Source organism: Barbatula barbatula (genome assembly GCF_947034865.1).
Source record: "Barbatula barbatula genome assembly, chromosome: 16".
Lineage (NCBI taxonomy): Eukaryota > Metazoa > Chordata > Actinopteri > Cypriniformes > Nemacheilidae > Barbatula > Barbatula barbatula.
The window spans coordinates 21,560,240-21,576,563 of record NC_136779.1 but is presented as its reverse complement, the minus strand read 5'-3'; the positions used below and the strand labels follow the sequence as shown (position 1 = coordinate 21,576,563).

The 16,324-nt window shown below is 38.8% G+C and overlaps 1 protein-coding gene across 1 annotated transcript; it reads left to right on the top strand.

Moving 5' to 3' along the window:
- The first annotated feature begins 9,509 nt into the window (after window positions 1–9,509).
- On the top strand, window positions 9,510–15,344 carry abi3b (ABI family, member 3b). Its single transcript, XM_079477332.1, has 5 exons — window positions 9,510–9,718; window positions 11,323–11,490; window positions 11,762–11,956; window positions 12,204–12,280; window positions 14,554–15,344. The coding sequence occupies exons 1-5, from the start codon at window positions 9,587–9,589 to the stop codon at window positions 15,125–15,127; spliced, it is 1,146 nt and encodes a 381-aa protein (XP_079333458.1). The 5' UTR covers window positions 9,510–9,586; the 3' UTR covers window positions 15,128–15,344.
- The last annotated feature ends 980 nt before the right edge of the window (window positions 15,345–16,324 follow it).

Here is a 16,324-nt window from a genome sequence, read left to right as displayed (position 1 = left end):
GTTGCGTTGTGATGTGACATGTGACGTGACACACACACACACACACACTCTTGAAACACACACATTCACTCCTGAAACAAACACATACTCCTGAAACAAACACACACTCCTGAAAAACACTTTCCAAAACCATACTCACACTCCTAAAACAAAACACACATGCACACTCCTGAAACACATGCTCTCTGAAACCATACACACACTCCTAATATATACACACACATCTCCTGAAACACTGTTGTGTTGTGTTGTGTTGTGACATGTGACATGTTACACTCTCCTGAAACACACTCTACTGTAAATTAAAACACATGTGCACTCCTAAAATCACACACACACACACATGCAGACACACAACTGAAACAAACACCACACACTTCCACAAACCCTCCTTAAACACAAAGACGCTCCACACATGCTCTCTGGCCCTCCCACTTCCCTTACTCTCATTTCTGGCGAGTCGTTCTAGTAACAATTCTGCTAACAAAAAAGTCACAACTGAGATCTCAAAATCTTCCACGAATGTTCTAGCTCTGCCTTCCCTACCGTATTCTCAACACTTGTCATATTTGTTGTTGTAGCATATTACTTTTACATGCAGGCACTGTTGGACAAACACTTTTTATCAGTTCGTATTCTCTGTAAATCACACGCTTGACCTTCATGTGGTTACAGGAGCGTCACGGCGCATGAGTTCATCTACGGGAACAGTTGAGGAGCTTTATCTTCAGAAACAGTAGATTCACCCCAGTGTAAACACACTATAAACACTCGACAACTTTCTTCAACTTTCTCTCTTCTCTGTCCCACTATCTCGCTGATGGCCGATGACTTTGTCAGTTTTTACGCTGATAAAGTGAACGCCATTCGCAGCACTGCACATCCCAGAGCCATCACTATCTCCATTCCATCCTAAACTCTCCTCTTTCCTTCCCTTCATGTAACAGTCCATACTTTGACAGAATGTTAAATCCTCTCTTGTTTGTTAGTGGACTAAAAGTGTTAGCTAAATGAATCAATGTAAATGCAGCTCACTGCACAGACTGAAGCGTTGTGTGACATCACCGTCAATCTCTGGCTCTTCAATCCCCGAACAACATTAGTCTTCGGGGGTTAGATCTCTAAAGTTCTGATTAAGAGAAATGATTGAAATACTGGGACTTGCTGTCGTACACCCACCATATTCAGCATCATTTGTCCGGTTAACCCTCCCTCCTCCACATAATCAGAAACTGAATTGCAATATGCTAGATTTCTCAACACTCGTTCAACTCTACGCATTACTGGCAATGCATTGCAACACCCATGAAGAAGGTTTTTTATGCAATGCAGATGTGGGAAAGAGAGAGCAGCGGTGGTCAATCTCAAAACCAAAAGTCTGGTGGCGCACAACAGATCTTCTCGTGTTAGGACTTTGGAACACAAGCTGTGAAAGACACCATAACCGTACATCCAGCTGAGCGTGGTTTAAGAATCTGGCCATAATCCTTGAGCAAACGATGTCATGCTTCTGGAATGTTTGTGCGATGGGGTTTTTTGAGAAGGCAGCTTAGGGAAGCTTATAGTGTCAAAATCATGTCCGTGGTGCATCGCTGACTGACCTAATGTCTGTCCACTCCAGAAAAATCTTCATTCAGCAAGTGCTGTCAAAGACATCCGGATATCAGAGTTTTTCTTTAAGGTAGTGTATGTAACATCTAAAGTTTACAATTATACAGGAGAAACATCAGAAATATACTTTGATCATTAGGCTCACTGAGGAAGGGGCTTTATTTAAAGCTGCTGTCTTGATCCTGTCTGTCTCTCGCCTGTTTTGTAGTGTACCTTGTTCCCTCTTGTTCCTCCTGTAAATTGTTCCGACCCCTTGTTTGTTACCATGGACTTTAATCATAGATCACACTCATGTCATCTGTTGCCATAGCTATTCATTGATTCATTGCCACTTCACCTGTGTCTTGTTATGTGTGTGTGTGTGTGTGTGTCCTGTGTTTCTTGAATCAGTATCTGTTACTGAATGCGTTGCGGGCAGATGTGTTTATATAGATTTCTGGATAACCTATTACCAAATAGACTGAAAATCCATAAAAAGTAAAAATGTTTTAACTAAAATATAAGTTCACTTATGAATTTAAATAAATAAACTAAATGTATATCTATAGTAAAAAGTGATGATCATTTACCAATTGTCTTTTGTATTTAATGATTGTGAACCTGCTGACAGGAAGCATTTGTGTTAACTGTCACTGTGATCATTGCTAAAAGTCAACGGTGTGTTTTGATAAACGAATACATGCAAAGGTGAAACTGATAGTAAAATAGATAACATTACATACAGCAGCGGTTCACGTGTTCATTAACAAAAACATTATCATAAATTCATTGATAATCTCACTTAAGTGTGGAATAAATTCCATTTTATAGAAGGTCAGTATTATGTCTACAAAAACATCTGATGAATTCATTATCTTATCAGCGCTGATGAGCAATAAATCACAAGGGTAATCTTTATCATAAAAGAAAGGCAAAATGTCAGAGATTAAACGCACATGTCAATTGTATCTCAGTCTCGTGTTAAACAGTCAATCCATGCGGCAGTTCTATCTTGTGTATCACTGGAGAGATTATATCTCTGATGTTATACCAACAACAAAAAAACATTAAGGGAACAGAATGTACATATCGTTACTTTGATATTAAACAGGGCTCTGGTCAACAGATCATCTACAGATGGTGTCGCCTGAAAGCTACATGGCCAAAGAAAATAAGCAACATTTCATAGACATCATTGTTCATTACCATAGAGAAGCACAACATCCCTCAATGGGAAAGCAGGGATTTCCTCTCAAGTTTTATACCAAAACAACCTTCTTGTACATTTGAAAACAATAGCTTAAGGAGAATGGTATGGTATTGAATCTCATCTCTTTTACTGGAAGCACATAAGTGGGAGTGTAAACAAAGAAATTGCTAAACAGTCACTATACCCAGCAAATGAATTCACTACCGCAACTATTTTAAACATGACGTAATTATTACATTTTGTTTTGCCCTCTGAAATATGCCTTTAAGCAGACCCCACCAAGCCGGTCCATGCACATTCAAGAGCAAGCATACAACAGTACTGTAGTTATACACATGAATTACTATGCGCAAGTATGAGTCAAATGTAGCCTTTTGTAGACTCAAATATTATAATTGTTAAGCAATACAACGAGATGAAGGCGAATAGCTAACTGACATCAAAATGCAATCATAGTTTAAAAACCTGTAATATTGAGTCAGAATATATAAAAAACAACATGTTCTCAACTGTGAAAGGTTATCCCATTTTTTATTCCTCTAAATCTCACGAACGTGAGTGATTTCAGCAGCTAAAATGTTCCAAAATGGCAGACACAACATATCTACCCCTTCATCCTAAAGTGCCTCCTTCCATACTATAAATCAGAAGAAATTAAGTATATGTAATTAATAGAGTTGCTGCGTCCCAATTCGCATACTATTCGTCCTAAATTGTATTCGAAAGAAGAAATAGTACGTCCCAAATCGTAGTATGTTGAAAAAAGTATTCCAAAGATTCCCGGTTGGTGTACTACTTTCGGTAGAAATTCGAAGTGTAGAACGATGGACATTCTATCGGTTAATTTTACACACAACACACGGCGAGAGGGCGGAACTTAGTGAAAACTTTATAAAATTAAGTAGCAGTTACTTCACTGACTTAACAAATTTAAGTTTACAGTAAACATTACGTAAGAAATAATGAATGAATAAATACTTAAATGCAAAGAAAAGCTGTAATTTGATGTTTGTGACTGTTAATGATCACAGTGTTCTCTAGCCAACAATGGCCACTTCCATCCCCCTGCGTCCATTCTGTCTTGCTATGCGCTAAAATGTATCTACTTTTCCATAACAAAAACAGTACATACTTTTAGGTGCATAGTATAAGTAAGCGAATTGGGACCCTGTTTCTAAAACCTAAGTATGCAAAAAACTATTCTATCCCACCGTCACTATCCATATGTCATTTTGGCTTCATTTTTCTACAATTGAAGTGAATGGGAGCATGTCTATGTTTGGACCAGGAAGCTGTGGTGTGATGATAATCGTAAAAGAAATGAACCTGCTGTGAAACATACATTTGCCATACTGTAGGATTGCTCTTGTTTAAGTTTATTACATTTATTGGTATAGCACATATTGTTCCACATCCAAAGAAGAATTTGAAAAAACCGTGAAGCCAAAATCATTATAATTGTAAGGATTTTAATAAACAGTCTATGAAGAGGAATCCAGCAGGTGTTTTATATTATCAGAAAAAAAGATTTACAGTACCGGTAACACTTAACATTAAGGTACCCTTTATAAAGCATGTATTAATGTGTTCATTGATGATAAATAAGTCATTTAAACATGCATTTACAACTTTTAACAAAATACCTGCCAAAAAGTGAACCCTTTTTAACTCACATCTTATAGATGCTTAATAAATGTATTTATTCATTCTTCATTTGACTCGAAAGCAGATTAATTATAATCTTGATGTTCTTTCCAATATAGGCTGTCAGACTGAACACTTGTTGTTTTTCTTATATCTGCTCACTATGTTGCAGGTATTTCGTTACAATCCCCCTTTTTAATACATGCAGTTATAACTGCTTTATAATACATTCGTAAATGACTTATTAAGGAACACATGTATAAATTGTATAAATACTTCATAAAGGGTACCCTAATGTAAAGTGTTAGCAAGTACTGAAAAAAACGTCAGATTATGGATGTAAAATGTGTCGTGAGCAGCCTTTCATGTTGACTTAACACTGGCCATATGTGGATGAAAAGACGGTATTGTTGCTCCTGCTGGCAATTGGCTGAATTGTCTCTTATCTCATCTCACTTGGCATTAAAGCTAAAGTGAAGGATTCACGGGCATGTGAACAGAATGTCCTCCGTTGGGCAATTCAATTCTGGAGCTGTAATGAAACTCTGTGAAGTGTGTCAGAGCTGTGATTGCTTATAACATCCAATCTGCGGAGATAAGAGAAGACCACGACAACACAACACCGCCCATGTGATGGAGACAGAAATCCATCTGAGCAGATTTCTTATAAACCTGTCTATTTACAGCATAAGCCCGTAGAAGTGTTGTTTTGTCTCCTTCAATCGTCTGATTCATGTTTTTGCTGCTTCTGCGGTTCTTCCATTCATGAGGATTTTTGGTCTAACTTTCATTGTTCTAGAGACTGAATGATGATCTTAGTTATGTTTTAGTTGGGTGCATGTAGAAAGTGTCTTGGCATCAATACAGAATACATCAGGACACAAAATACTAAATGTATATAACACAGTAATAGTATAGAGCTCTAGGATGCTTTATAACTGCATTTTTGGATCTGGCCAAACCTTAGTAAGATGTCTAGATTCGAGCAGTATGATACTTAAGATATTACTAAGTAGGTTTTTTATAAGTAATGACAAGTAATGTTTCATTAGCTAAAAGAGGTGTAATGGGGAGGTTTGTTTAGGATGCATAAGGAAAGTCAATTCAGATTTAAGTGAATAAACTCTCACATTAACTTGCTGTCAAAGTTAGAAGTAGAGTCAGAAATGTTGAAACTTTAAACCTTCCTGTTAAATGACCAGCAGCTGTCTCGACACATCACATCATTGTTTTTCTCATAAAAGTGCAGGACATTGCTATCACATGTGTATTGTACTTTTGTCAACCTTATACGAAACTATGCTATAGCATAATGTACATGTGCTATATATACCGTACTATGTTAATATATTGTATTGTACTGCACTATACATGTATATACTGTACGTGTATACAGGATTCACTCCGTAAATCTAAGACTCAACTTATTATGGTGGGAGCACTTGAAGAGCCTTTCCCTAACAAAGAAAATATCATTGTTTCTTTATGCTGGACTGTTTTCCTGTGGAACAATGAAGAGCAGATTTCCATCTGATTAAATATCATCCCCAATGACATGAGTATGAATGAGAGCGATACGTGTCATGTTTTGGTCCTAACTGTGACACATGCAGAATAACCCTGCTGAAAAGAATAGACAATCGAGTGGTTTCCATTACAAACACCACGTGCCATCAGATGTTTACCAAGTGTTTTGAGTCTTATTCCAGTAGGATTGAATTGTTCCCATCCATCTGAACCCACCAACAGAATCCAACACATTACCAGCAGAGACCCACGGAGAACATTATAATCAAAATCAATGCAATTCCTATTATAGCCATTGGCTTTGTTCTTATAACAGCAATACGCTTGAGGTTATCAAAGTGCAAACATCACAGTTATGAAACTATAAAAATGAACTCCGACCCTTTCAAAGTGTCAGATACACAGTGATCTTATCACTTATTCTGATTTGTATCAGCCATAGAATTTCATAAACATTTAATATTTAAAAGACTAAACAACACATGAGCTAATAACAGCTCCCCTCAATAATTCTCCCCTCAATGGTGGCAATTTTTGAGTCTAGACATCATTTGTAATCAAACCATTTGCAAAATATTTTTTGCAGTGGAGTGACTTACAGTCACAGAGCCTACAGCTGTGTTCTGCCATCTTGTGGCCGAAGATAAATCAGTAGCAAAACGTGAGAGCATGTAGATTTTATACCTGCCAATAAGTAAGTATTGGAAGAGTTTGGTTCTTAAATGAGATAATTCTGTTTTTAAAAAAATCATGTTGTTTTATTATGCATTCCAATTAATAGCAATCAAACTGCAGTTGCTTTGTTTTGATTTGAGCCATAATAAAAACAATAAAAACATGATTATTACATTTTGGAAGCAAACTCTTCATTTGTTCATGTACACTAACATGTACACTCACAGCCCCAATGTGAAAACTTCACAAATAAAAAACTGAAGTTGAATGTTGAGATTTGCACTCGTGGACAGAACTCACAAATCTGTCTTCTGAACATGAAGTTGCAGAAAAATATTCACAAATTGTCAGATCCCGGGTTTGATCTCCCTTTACTTTCTCACTCAACTTTCCATGTGCACAGCTGATGCGGCTTGGCAATTGTGGATTACTTTGGACTGATCTGCTGTTTAGGATTACGTGTTTGCTTTCTCCCTCTGGACTCTGTTTGTACCTCAACTGACCCTCGCCTGTTGTTTACCCTTTGGATTACCCACTCGGACTCTGTTCGCACCTCGACCGACCTACCGCCTGTCTGACCCTGTCTCTGCCTAGCCCTTGGACTATCTGAAGCTCTGATCTGCTTATTATTGTTTTGTTCCTGCTCATTATTATTATTATTATCTGATTAAACCATTATTTTGAATCTGCTTTTGAGTCCTTACCTTCTGTACCTGACACAAATGTGTAAACTTGCATTTACAAAAAATACATTTGCAGATACAAATGCATAGCACATTTACACCCCTTCCTATATTCAGATTTGAATTGCAACCACAAATAGGCATCTACAACCTCTCAAATCTGTCACTTCAGTTTCAAATCTTCCCGCTTTGACTATTGATACTGCTTTTGCGATATAAGTGTTGCAAAACTGATTTGTGCACTTGAAAGCTCAGTGGGCGAACGAAAAAGCTGCATTTGATGTATGGCAAGCCGAATTCGCTTTTAAGCCTTCTCAGGATATGAATTTTGGTATCAACAATTACATCTTTACTAGTAAAAATGTGATTTCTCGATAGCCACAATCACATCATCAGGCAGAAATGTGTATTCTTGATATCATAGTACAAACTATAATTCATAATATCTGCGATTGCACTTTTACTAGTTAAATAACACAATAGGCTGCCATTCAATTTCAGATATCAATAATTCCATTATTTCATGTTAAAAATCTTATTTCAGATATCCATAAAGGGAAGAAACTTTTCCTGTTTCGGTGCTCTGTAGTGCCGACCAGACGGCAGCAGTTCAAAGAGAAAGTGTGAGGGGTCCAGAGTGATTTTTGCAAGTTCTTTTACTCACTCTAGATGAGTATAGTTCTTGCACGTGGGGAGGGTTGTGCCAGTGATTCGCTCAGCAGTGTGGACTATCTGTAGTAGTCTTCAGATGTCAGTTTTTGCAGCTGAGCCGAACCAGACAGTTGCAGAGGACGGATTCACTATCATCTCCACAGTTTTTAAGGTGTTTAGCTCCGGGTTGTTATGACTGCACCATACAGCCAGCTGCTCAACTTCACTTCTGTATCAGACTCCTGACCATCCTGGATGAGGCCAATAACTGTAGTGTCGTCTGCAAACTTCAGGAGCTTGACAGAGGACTCAGTAGAGGTGCAGTCATTGGTGTAAAGGGAGAAGAGCAGTGGGGAGGGCACACATCCCTGGGGGGCACCAGTACGATGGTATGGGAGGACGGAACTAAAGCATGTGCGAACACATTGCCCGGTAACCCGCTGAACCCTGCTTGGGACCGGGGATTGCAACTTTTTCCCACAAACAAGGAATTCACAGTAGGCGCGCGTCACAAACCCGCGTCGATTAAGTACCTGCCATTTGTACACACCGCCCGTTGCTACTACGGATCGGACGGTTTAGCGAGGTCTACGGATCGGCCTTGCCGGGGCTCCTCGCAGGCCCTGGTTGAGTGCCGAGAAGTCAATCAAACTTTACTATTTAGAGGAAGTAACTAATTAGTGCATGCGGTTCATGTCGGGCATCTTTTAGCTCCAGCATATATCCACAGTTTATATCACATTAATCACCCAAATGCAGCGAACACACAACACAGCTGAACTTCGCGAACACAATGCTCTCTCTCTCTCCTGCACACATGAGAAAGTGACTTGATGCGTGAGCGTGCCGTGTGCTTTTCCAGGTAAATTGTCCAATAAGGGACTAAGAAAAGTTTGAATTCGAAAAAAACTTTCTGAAACCTGTACAAACACTGGGGGTGTGTATCGAGCACAGAAATACTACGTCAACTTGTGTTTTGACAAGTTGACCATGTTAAGCATGAGAAGACAACACATTTAACATAGTCAAAATGCATGAAACACTGTTGCCGCACCCCTTTAAACGTATTTATTTCAGCCTAAGCAACAAAATGTTGTGACCTTAGGCAGCAATATCAGTTTTAAACAGTTTAAGGAATAATCAGTCAAAAATATTTTTGACCTAATATAACACTTAGACATAGCAGTCTTTAACACAATGTGAAACAATGTCAAGTTTCATTTAACAAACCTTTAAACTGTGTTTGATATAACGACAAGTCATTTTCTACGCGATTAGCACAATTTTCTTGAAGATGGGCCTGTGATGAAAAATCACTCTTTTCAAGTAGTGGTGCTGCTGTTATGTTCTATAAGTAAAGTCGTGAATGTACATTCCCAAATCAGCTAAAATACAAATTCCCAGCAAAATATTTCACTCCCATGTAGTCTAAACTTAAAACTGTGGGGTCTGCGAGTATGCGCAGATATGCATTACACACCCACTATCTCAGCATGTTTGTGCCTGTCATCTTCATTTTAGTCACTCAGAAGTCCAACCCAGGAGTGAGCGGAGGGAATCCATAACCACCATCTCTGATATTCACATATCTGTGGAAAGCTGCACAATGCGGGACAACAGTTGCAGAGAGTCCATAGACAAAATTCTTCATGATGCTCCGACTGCGAGGAAGAATCTTCTTGACAACTACAGCAATCTGCACAGGGTGGCCGATTACTGTCAGAACAAATACTTCAATGTGAGTTCACTTTTCACATAGGCTACTTTAGTTTTACTTTTTAGGAGATTTGACTTGATGTTCTGTGATAATGGATATGTACAGTAGGCCTCAATATGCTGTACTTTCAGTATGAAACATGGTTCATTGATTTATTTTCTTTATTGCATATGAGTGATGCTTGAAGACTGAAACCAACAGCAGAATTCACTTCATGACAGTCATTTATGATCATTATTTGTTCTTCGAATGGATTACTGAAACTTTCTTCAGACCCGATCCTACGTAGCCTTCATCTTTCTTCTGACTGGACCGATGGCATACATGCCTGAACAGGGCTGTGGAATGTTTCCATTCTTAACATGTTTATCTAGAAATCTCTCTCTCTCTGTGTTCCTGGAGGTCTGTTGTATTGAACGCAGCATGTATGCAAGAGTCCTTATCTTTCATTTAGTCTTAAGATCTTGTATATGACTGAGGTTTTGTATGGAGTCTACACTATTTATGCAGGGAATGGGGCTAACATTTTGCCACTCGTTGAAATTACAGAAATAATGAAATTGTAGTTTGAAGACGTGCTACTGAAGCGAGTATCCGAAAAACCTGCAGCCAGAATAGTCAACGACTAGTTTTTTCAGTAATGAAATAGTGGTAAATAAATGTGTGAATTGTGTGTCATTGAATGATTATTTACTCAACCTTGTGTCTTTTAAACGTCCAATGGCTTGCTTTCATTTTCAGAACCAAATAGTGGTGTTAAGGCTACTGGTTCTAATAGCCACAGACATACTTTTAACTCTCAAGAAAGAGCACACAAAGAAATATAACAGATTAAATATTTTATTTTGTTTTACCAAACTACTTAGTATGCCTTTAGGACACTTGAAATATCTGGCCCGAGTCATATGGAGCTACAGTAAAAAAGTCACCAAAAACCCAAAACACCACTTTAAAAGATGTATTTTAGTCCTGAAGTTGAAATGAAGCCATCGGGGATTTAAAACATTAGGGTGAGTAAGAAAATGAAAATTCATTTTCATTTTAGATGAACCAATCCTTTGCAGGGTTTGAAAACCGGGGTTCATGAACCCCTGTTGGGTTTTGAGGGGATTGCAGCGGGCTCGTTCAATTTTTAAATTTTAAAATTATAAATGGTATAATGGTTCAGTTATCCATTTTACTATTACTAAATGGTAAATTAACAATATTTCTCACAAATTTCAAATAAGAACATTGTTTTTATTTCCATTTATTTGCAGAAAATGAAAACTGGAGGAACAAGTGAAAATAACAGAAAATATGCTTTGTACTGTATTTTTTCAGACCTCAAATACTGCAATACAACAGTAATATTGCTTAAACACTGCATCGGATGCCATGTTGTGTTTTCTTTCAACAAGCTGCTGAGCTCCAAACACAAAATTATGGGATATTATAGAAAGCGGGGAAATGATCTATGCCACATTCAAAAACAAACCTGATAACTGTATCTAGACTACTGACAACTGTCTTGGTGATTTCCCTTTTTAGCTTTGAAACACAATATGTGTTTTAAGAGTTTAAGTTTTGATGTCTTTTAATAATAAAATGGATTCTGATTGTGTGTTTTTTTTATTCACATGCAGGTGGAAAACACCAGAAGTGTAATTGAAGAGTCGAAAGCTTTTACCACTCAAGCCCTGGCCAATGTCACATATCAAATCAACAATCTGGCCACATCCCTTCTGAGGCTTTTAGATGCTCAGACCCTTCAGCTGGAACAGATGGAGTCTTCTGTCATCATGCTGAGTCAGGTGAGCTTCTCTGAACTTACCAGAGCACCAGAACCTCTTGACTTAAAATATATATGACAGTCATTACTGGAACACCGCTAGATGGATTAAAAATTACACAATATAACATAACTCACAAAAATAGAATAGAGTAATAGCTGCAAATCTTCATGCACAGAATTGCGGGATGTTACTTAAAACCACATTTAAAAAACTTGAATCCCTGACCTGTGTATTATAATGATGTCAAAGTATCAGAGAGCAAACTTTGCCTTTTAATGTTCACTTTCAGACAGTTGACATTTTCAAGGAGAACTTAGCACGCAGAGAGATTGGAGTGCTGACCACGCAGTCGAAAGGTCCCCGAACTCAGAAGATAGTTCTTCCAGCAAATGGACCGGAACAGTTTCGCGTCTACAGACGCATCCCCATATCTTACACCCGATTAGACAAACTGGGCCACAGCAACTGTGAAAGCAACAAAACTGTAAGCGTTTGTATTGACATTTCATATGTTTTTTAATTAGTTTTAATTGTATTCCTGATAAAACTGAAGGCTTTCGTGTCAAAACATCATTACACAGAAGCACAAATTAAATCTGACATCTTTGATTTTATATGAGGGATAATTTAAATGATATAAACAAAGCAATATGATACCTTATATTTAACCACTCTACTTGGTGATGGCAAATAATAGTTTCAATTCATTATTCCAATCTCTGAAATCCTAGGAAGAGTCAACGGAAACAGAAAACAGACAGTCTTTACAACAAATCAGTGCTCAAGAGACGCATAGCTCCTTCAGCTGGTATGTACTGCATACTCTTAACGTATTTTATAGTATTGGTGTGATTGTTCTGGTCTTAATGTGAGGGCCCAGCATTGATGTGAGGGCCCAGTAGTGATGTGATGGTTCCAGCATTGATGTGAGGGCCCAGTAGTGATGTGATGGTTCCAGTATTGATGTGATGGTTCTAGTATTGATGTGATGGTTCAAGTATTGATGTGATGGTTCCAGCATTGATGTGATGGTTCTAGTATTGATGTGATGGTTCCAGCATTTATGTGAGGGCCCAGTAGTGATGTGATGGTTCCAGCATTGATGTGAGGGCCCAGTAGTGATGTGATGGTTCCAGCATTGATGTGATGGTTCTAGTATTGATGTGATGGTTCTAGTATTGATGTGATGGTTCCAGCATTGATGTGATGGTTCTAGTATTGATGTGATGGTTCCAGCATTTATGTGAGGGCCCAGTAGTGATGTGATGGTTCTAGTATTGATGTGATGGTTCCAGCATTGATGTGAGGGCCCAGTAGTGATGTTATGGTTCTAGTATTGATGTGATGGTTCTAGTATTGATGTGATGGTTCCAACATTGATGTGAGGGGCCAGTAGTGATGTTATGGCTCCAGTATTTATGTAATTGTTCCAGCATTAATGTGAGGGACCAGTAGTGATGTGATGGTTCCAGTATTTATGTAATGGTTTCAGCATTGATCTGATGGTTCCAGCATTGATGTGAGGGCCCAGTAGTGATGTGATGGTTCCAGTATTTATGTAATGGTTCCAGCATTGATGTGATGGTTCTATTATTGATGTGATGGTTCCAGTATTGATGTGATGGTTCCAGCATTCATGTGATGGTTCCAGCATTGATGTGAGGGCCCAGTAGTGATGTGATGGTTCCAGTATTTATGTAATGGTTTCAGCATTGACGTGATGGTTCCAGCATTGATGTGAGGGCCCAGTAGTGATGTGATGGTTCCAGTATTTATGTAATGGTTCCAGCATTGATCTGATGGTTCCAGCATTGATGTGAGGGCCCAGTAGTGATGTGATTGTTCCAGTATTTATGTAATGGTTCCAGCATTGATGTGATGGTTCTATTATTGATGTGATGGTTCCAGTATTGATGTGATGGTTCCAGCATTCATGTGATGGTTCCAGCATTGATGTGAGGGCCCAGTAGTGATGTGATGGTTCCAGTATTTATGTAATGGTTTCAGCATTGACGTGATGGTTCCAGCATTGATGTGAGGGCCCAGTAGTGATGTGATGGTTCCAGTATTTATGTAATGGTTCCAGCATTGATCTGATGGTTCCAGCATTGATGTGAGGGCCCAGTAGTGATGTGATGGTTCCAGTATTTATGTAATGGTTCCAGCATTGATGTGATGGTTCTATTATTGATGTGATGGTTCCAGTATTGATGTGATGGTTCCAGCATTCATGTGATGGTTCCAGCATTGATGTGAGGGCCCAGTAGTGATGTGATGGTTCCAGTATTTATGTAATGGTTCCAGCATTGATGTGATGGTTCCAGCATTGATGTGAGGGCCCAGTAGTGATGTGATGGTTCCAGTATTTATGTAATGGTTCCAGCATTGATCTGATGGTTCCAGCATTGATGTGAGGGCCCAGTAGTGATGTGATGGTTCCAGTATTTATGTAATGGTTCCAGCATTGATGTGATGTTTATATTATTGATGTGATGGTTCCAGTATTGATGTAATGGTTCCAGCATTCATGTGATGGTTCCAGCATTGATGTGAGGGCCCAGTAGTGATGTGATGGTTCCAGCATTGATGTGATGGTTCCAGCATTGATGTGATGGTTCCAGCATTGATGCGATGGTTCCAGCATTGATGTGAGGGCCCAGTAGTGATGTTATGGTTCCAGCATTGATGTGATGGTTCCAGCATTGATGTGAGGGCCCAGTAGTGATGTGATGGTTCCAGTATTTATGTAAGGGTTCCAGCATTGATGTGATGGTTCTATTATTGATGTGATGGTTCCAGTATTGATGTGATGGTTCCAGCATTCATGTGATGGTTCCAGCATTGATGTGAGGGCCCAGTAGTGATGTGATGGTTCCAGTATTTATGTAATGGTTCCAGCATTATTGTGATGGTTCTAGTATTGATGTGATGGTTCCAGCATTGATGTGAGGGTCCAGGAGTGATGTTATGGTTCCAGTATTTATGTAATTGTTCCAGCATTGATGTGATGGCCCAGTAGTGATGTGGTGGTTCCAGTGTTTATGTGGTGGCCCAATATTGATGTGTGTTTTGCTGTTTTAGGTCTTTTCAGGGTATTGCTGTTCCTCCTCCATCAGTGCCTGATTTTGTGGGTTCGAACATCACAGCTCCTCCAGCATATTCGCCTGCTTCACCATCTTCATCCATCATGTCTGTCTGTTCCCCGTCTCTGCCTCCATATGCCTATCCAGATTTATCAATGCTGCCTCCTCCACCTCCCCCAGATGATGAGATGGAAGACACTCTACCTCCTCCTCCTCCTCCTTCTCCACCTCAAAACAACGTCCCATCATTTCCACCAAATACATCTTTGTCTTACGCAAATCATCCACCTCCCCCTACTCAGGGCAACATGGTGATACCACCTCCACCTCCTCTCACTCAGGGCAAGACAGCTGTTCCACCTCCACCTCCTCCACCTGTATCTAGCTCGTCGGCACCCACACCGCCACCTTTACCTCCCCAAAGTACCCCTATGGTGCCACCACCCCCTCCTCCCCCTCCTCCCCCTCCCTCTGGTGGGAAATTTGTTCCCCCTCCTCCCCCTCCTCCCCCTCCCTCTGGTGGGAAATTTGTTCCACCTCCTCCCCCTCCCCTCCCTCAATTTAAATTTTGAATTTCAATGTTACTTTATGTCTATAAAACAGTGTACCTTTTTCTAGTACAATGCTTTAAATAAAATTATATGAAAAAATATCACTGGGTGTGAAACCATAGTTTTTAACAATAAAATAAATGTCCTGACTTACTGTTAAATATCCGTGTTATATTTTTATAATAATGAAACTGGTCATATGATGGAGTCTTCTGAATTAAACCGCTGATGGCAACACTGAGCGTATCATATCTTATTTGAATTATATTTTGCAGATCAAGTGAAACAGGTTGATTTTGTTAAGGGTCAGTTAGATTCACTACTCACATCCATTAGCATTGATCACATAAAGACAATGGTCAGCATGTTTTTATGTGTAAGCATTTAAAAGAAATTGATGTGTTTTATTATATATGGTCAGTTTGTGGACATCTGTCCACAAACTGGCATACCAGAACAACACCAATATCTAAACTTGATGCGGATCCTAGGCATATGCGCTGTGTGTCCTGCAGGGGACGCCCTGTAATACAATTTTCATTTATTCAGCCTTTTGCCATTAAAACCTATATACAGTATATGACTATTAAGTGAAACACAAAATGACATAGGCTATTTTGATCTCTAGTATGTTCATATATTGTAAATTAATTGGACCCGGTGTTGTCTGGTTGTCAACGTATTTCAAAATATCTTGTGTTCTGTATGAGAAAGTCATACAGGTTTGAGCTGTTGACTTATTTAAAGGCTCATGTATCATGTATCGGTCAGTGCGGATTGGTCGTTTCGTTTCACAGATAGCCTATAAACATTGAAAGTATACTATCTAATTGTACATTTAACAATGCAACAACATTTAAATTGTGACATTTTGTAATGTTGCATTACTCTTGTTGCGTATCGTCAATATCTCATTGTTACATTCCAGATGATCAAAACAAACACACTGTTTATTACATGCATCTGTGTGTGCTGCTGTGTTGTTTTGTCCGATATGTTACTGTAGTAGGCTATTCATTCTCAGATCGGATTTATCACGTAGACACATCAGGACTCACATGTCTAACTCTGGTTTCACTCGCATTTCCTTAAATTTATTTAGAAAAAGAAAGCTATTTATATATTTTTTATAATTTTTGTAATATTTTATCATGAGAGTTGTATGCCTAAAGTCAACATTACATTTAGATGATCCAAAGGGACTTACATTGCATTATA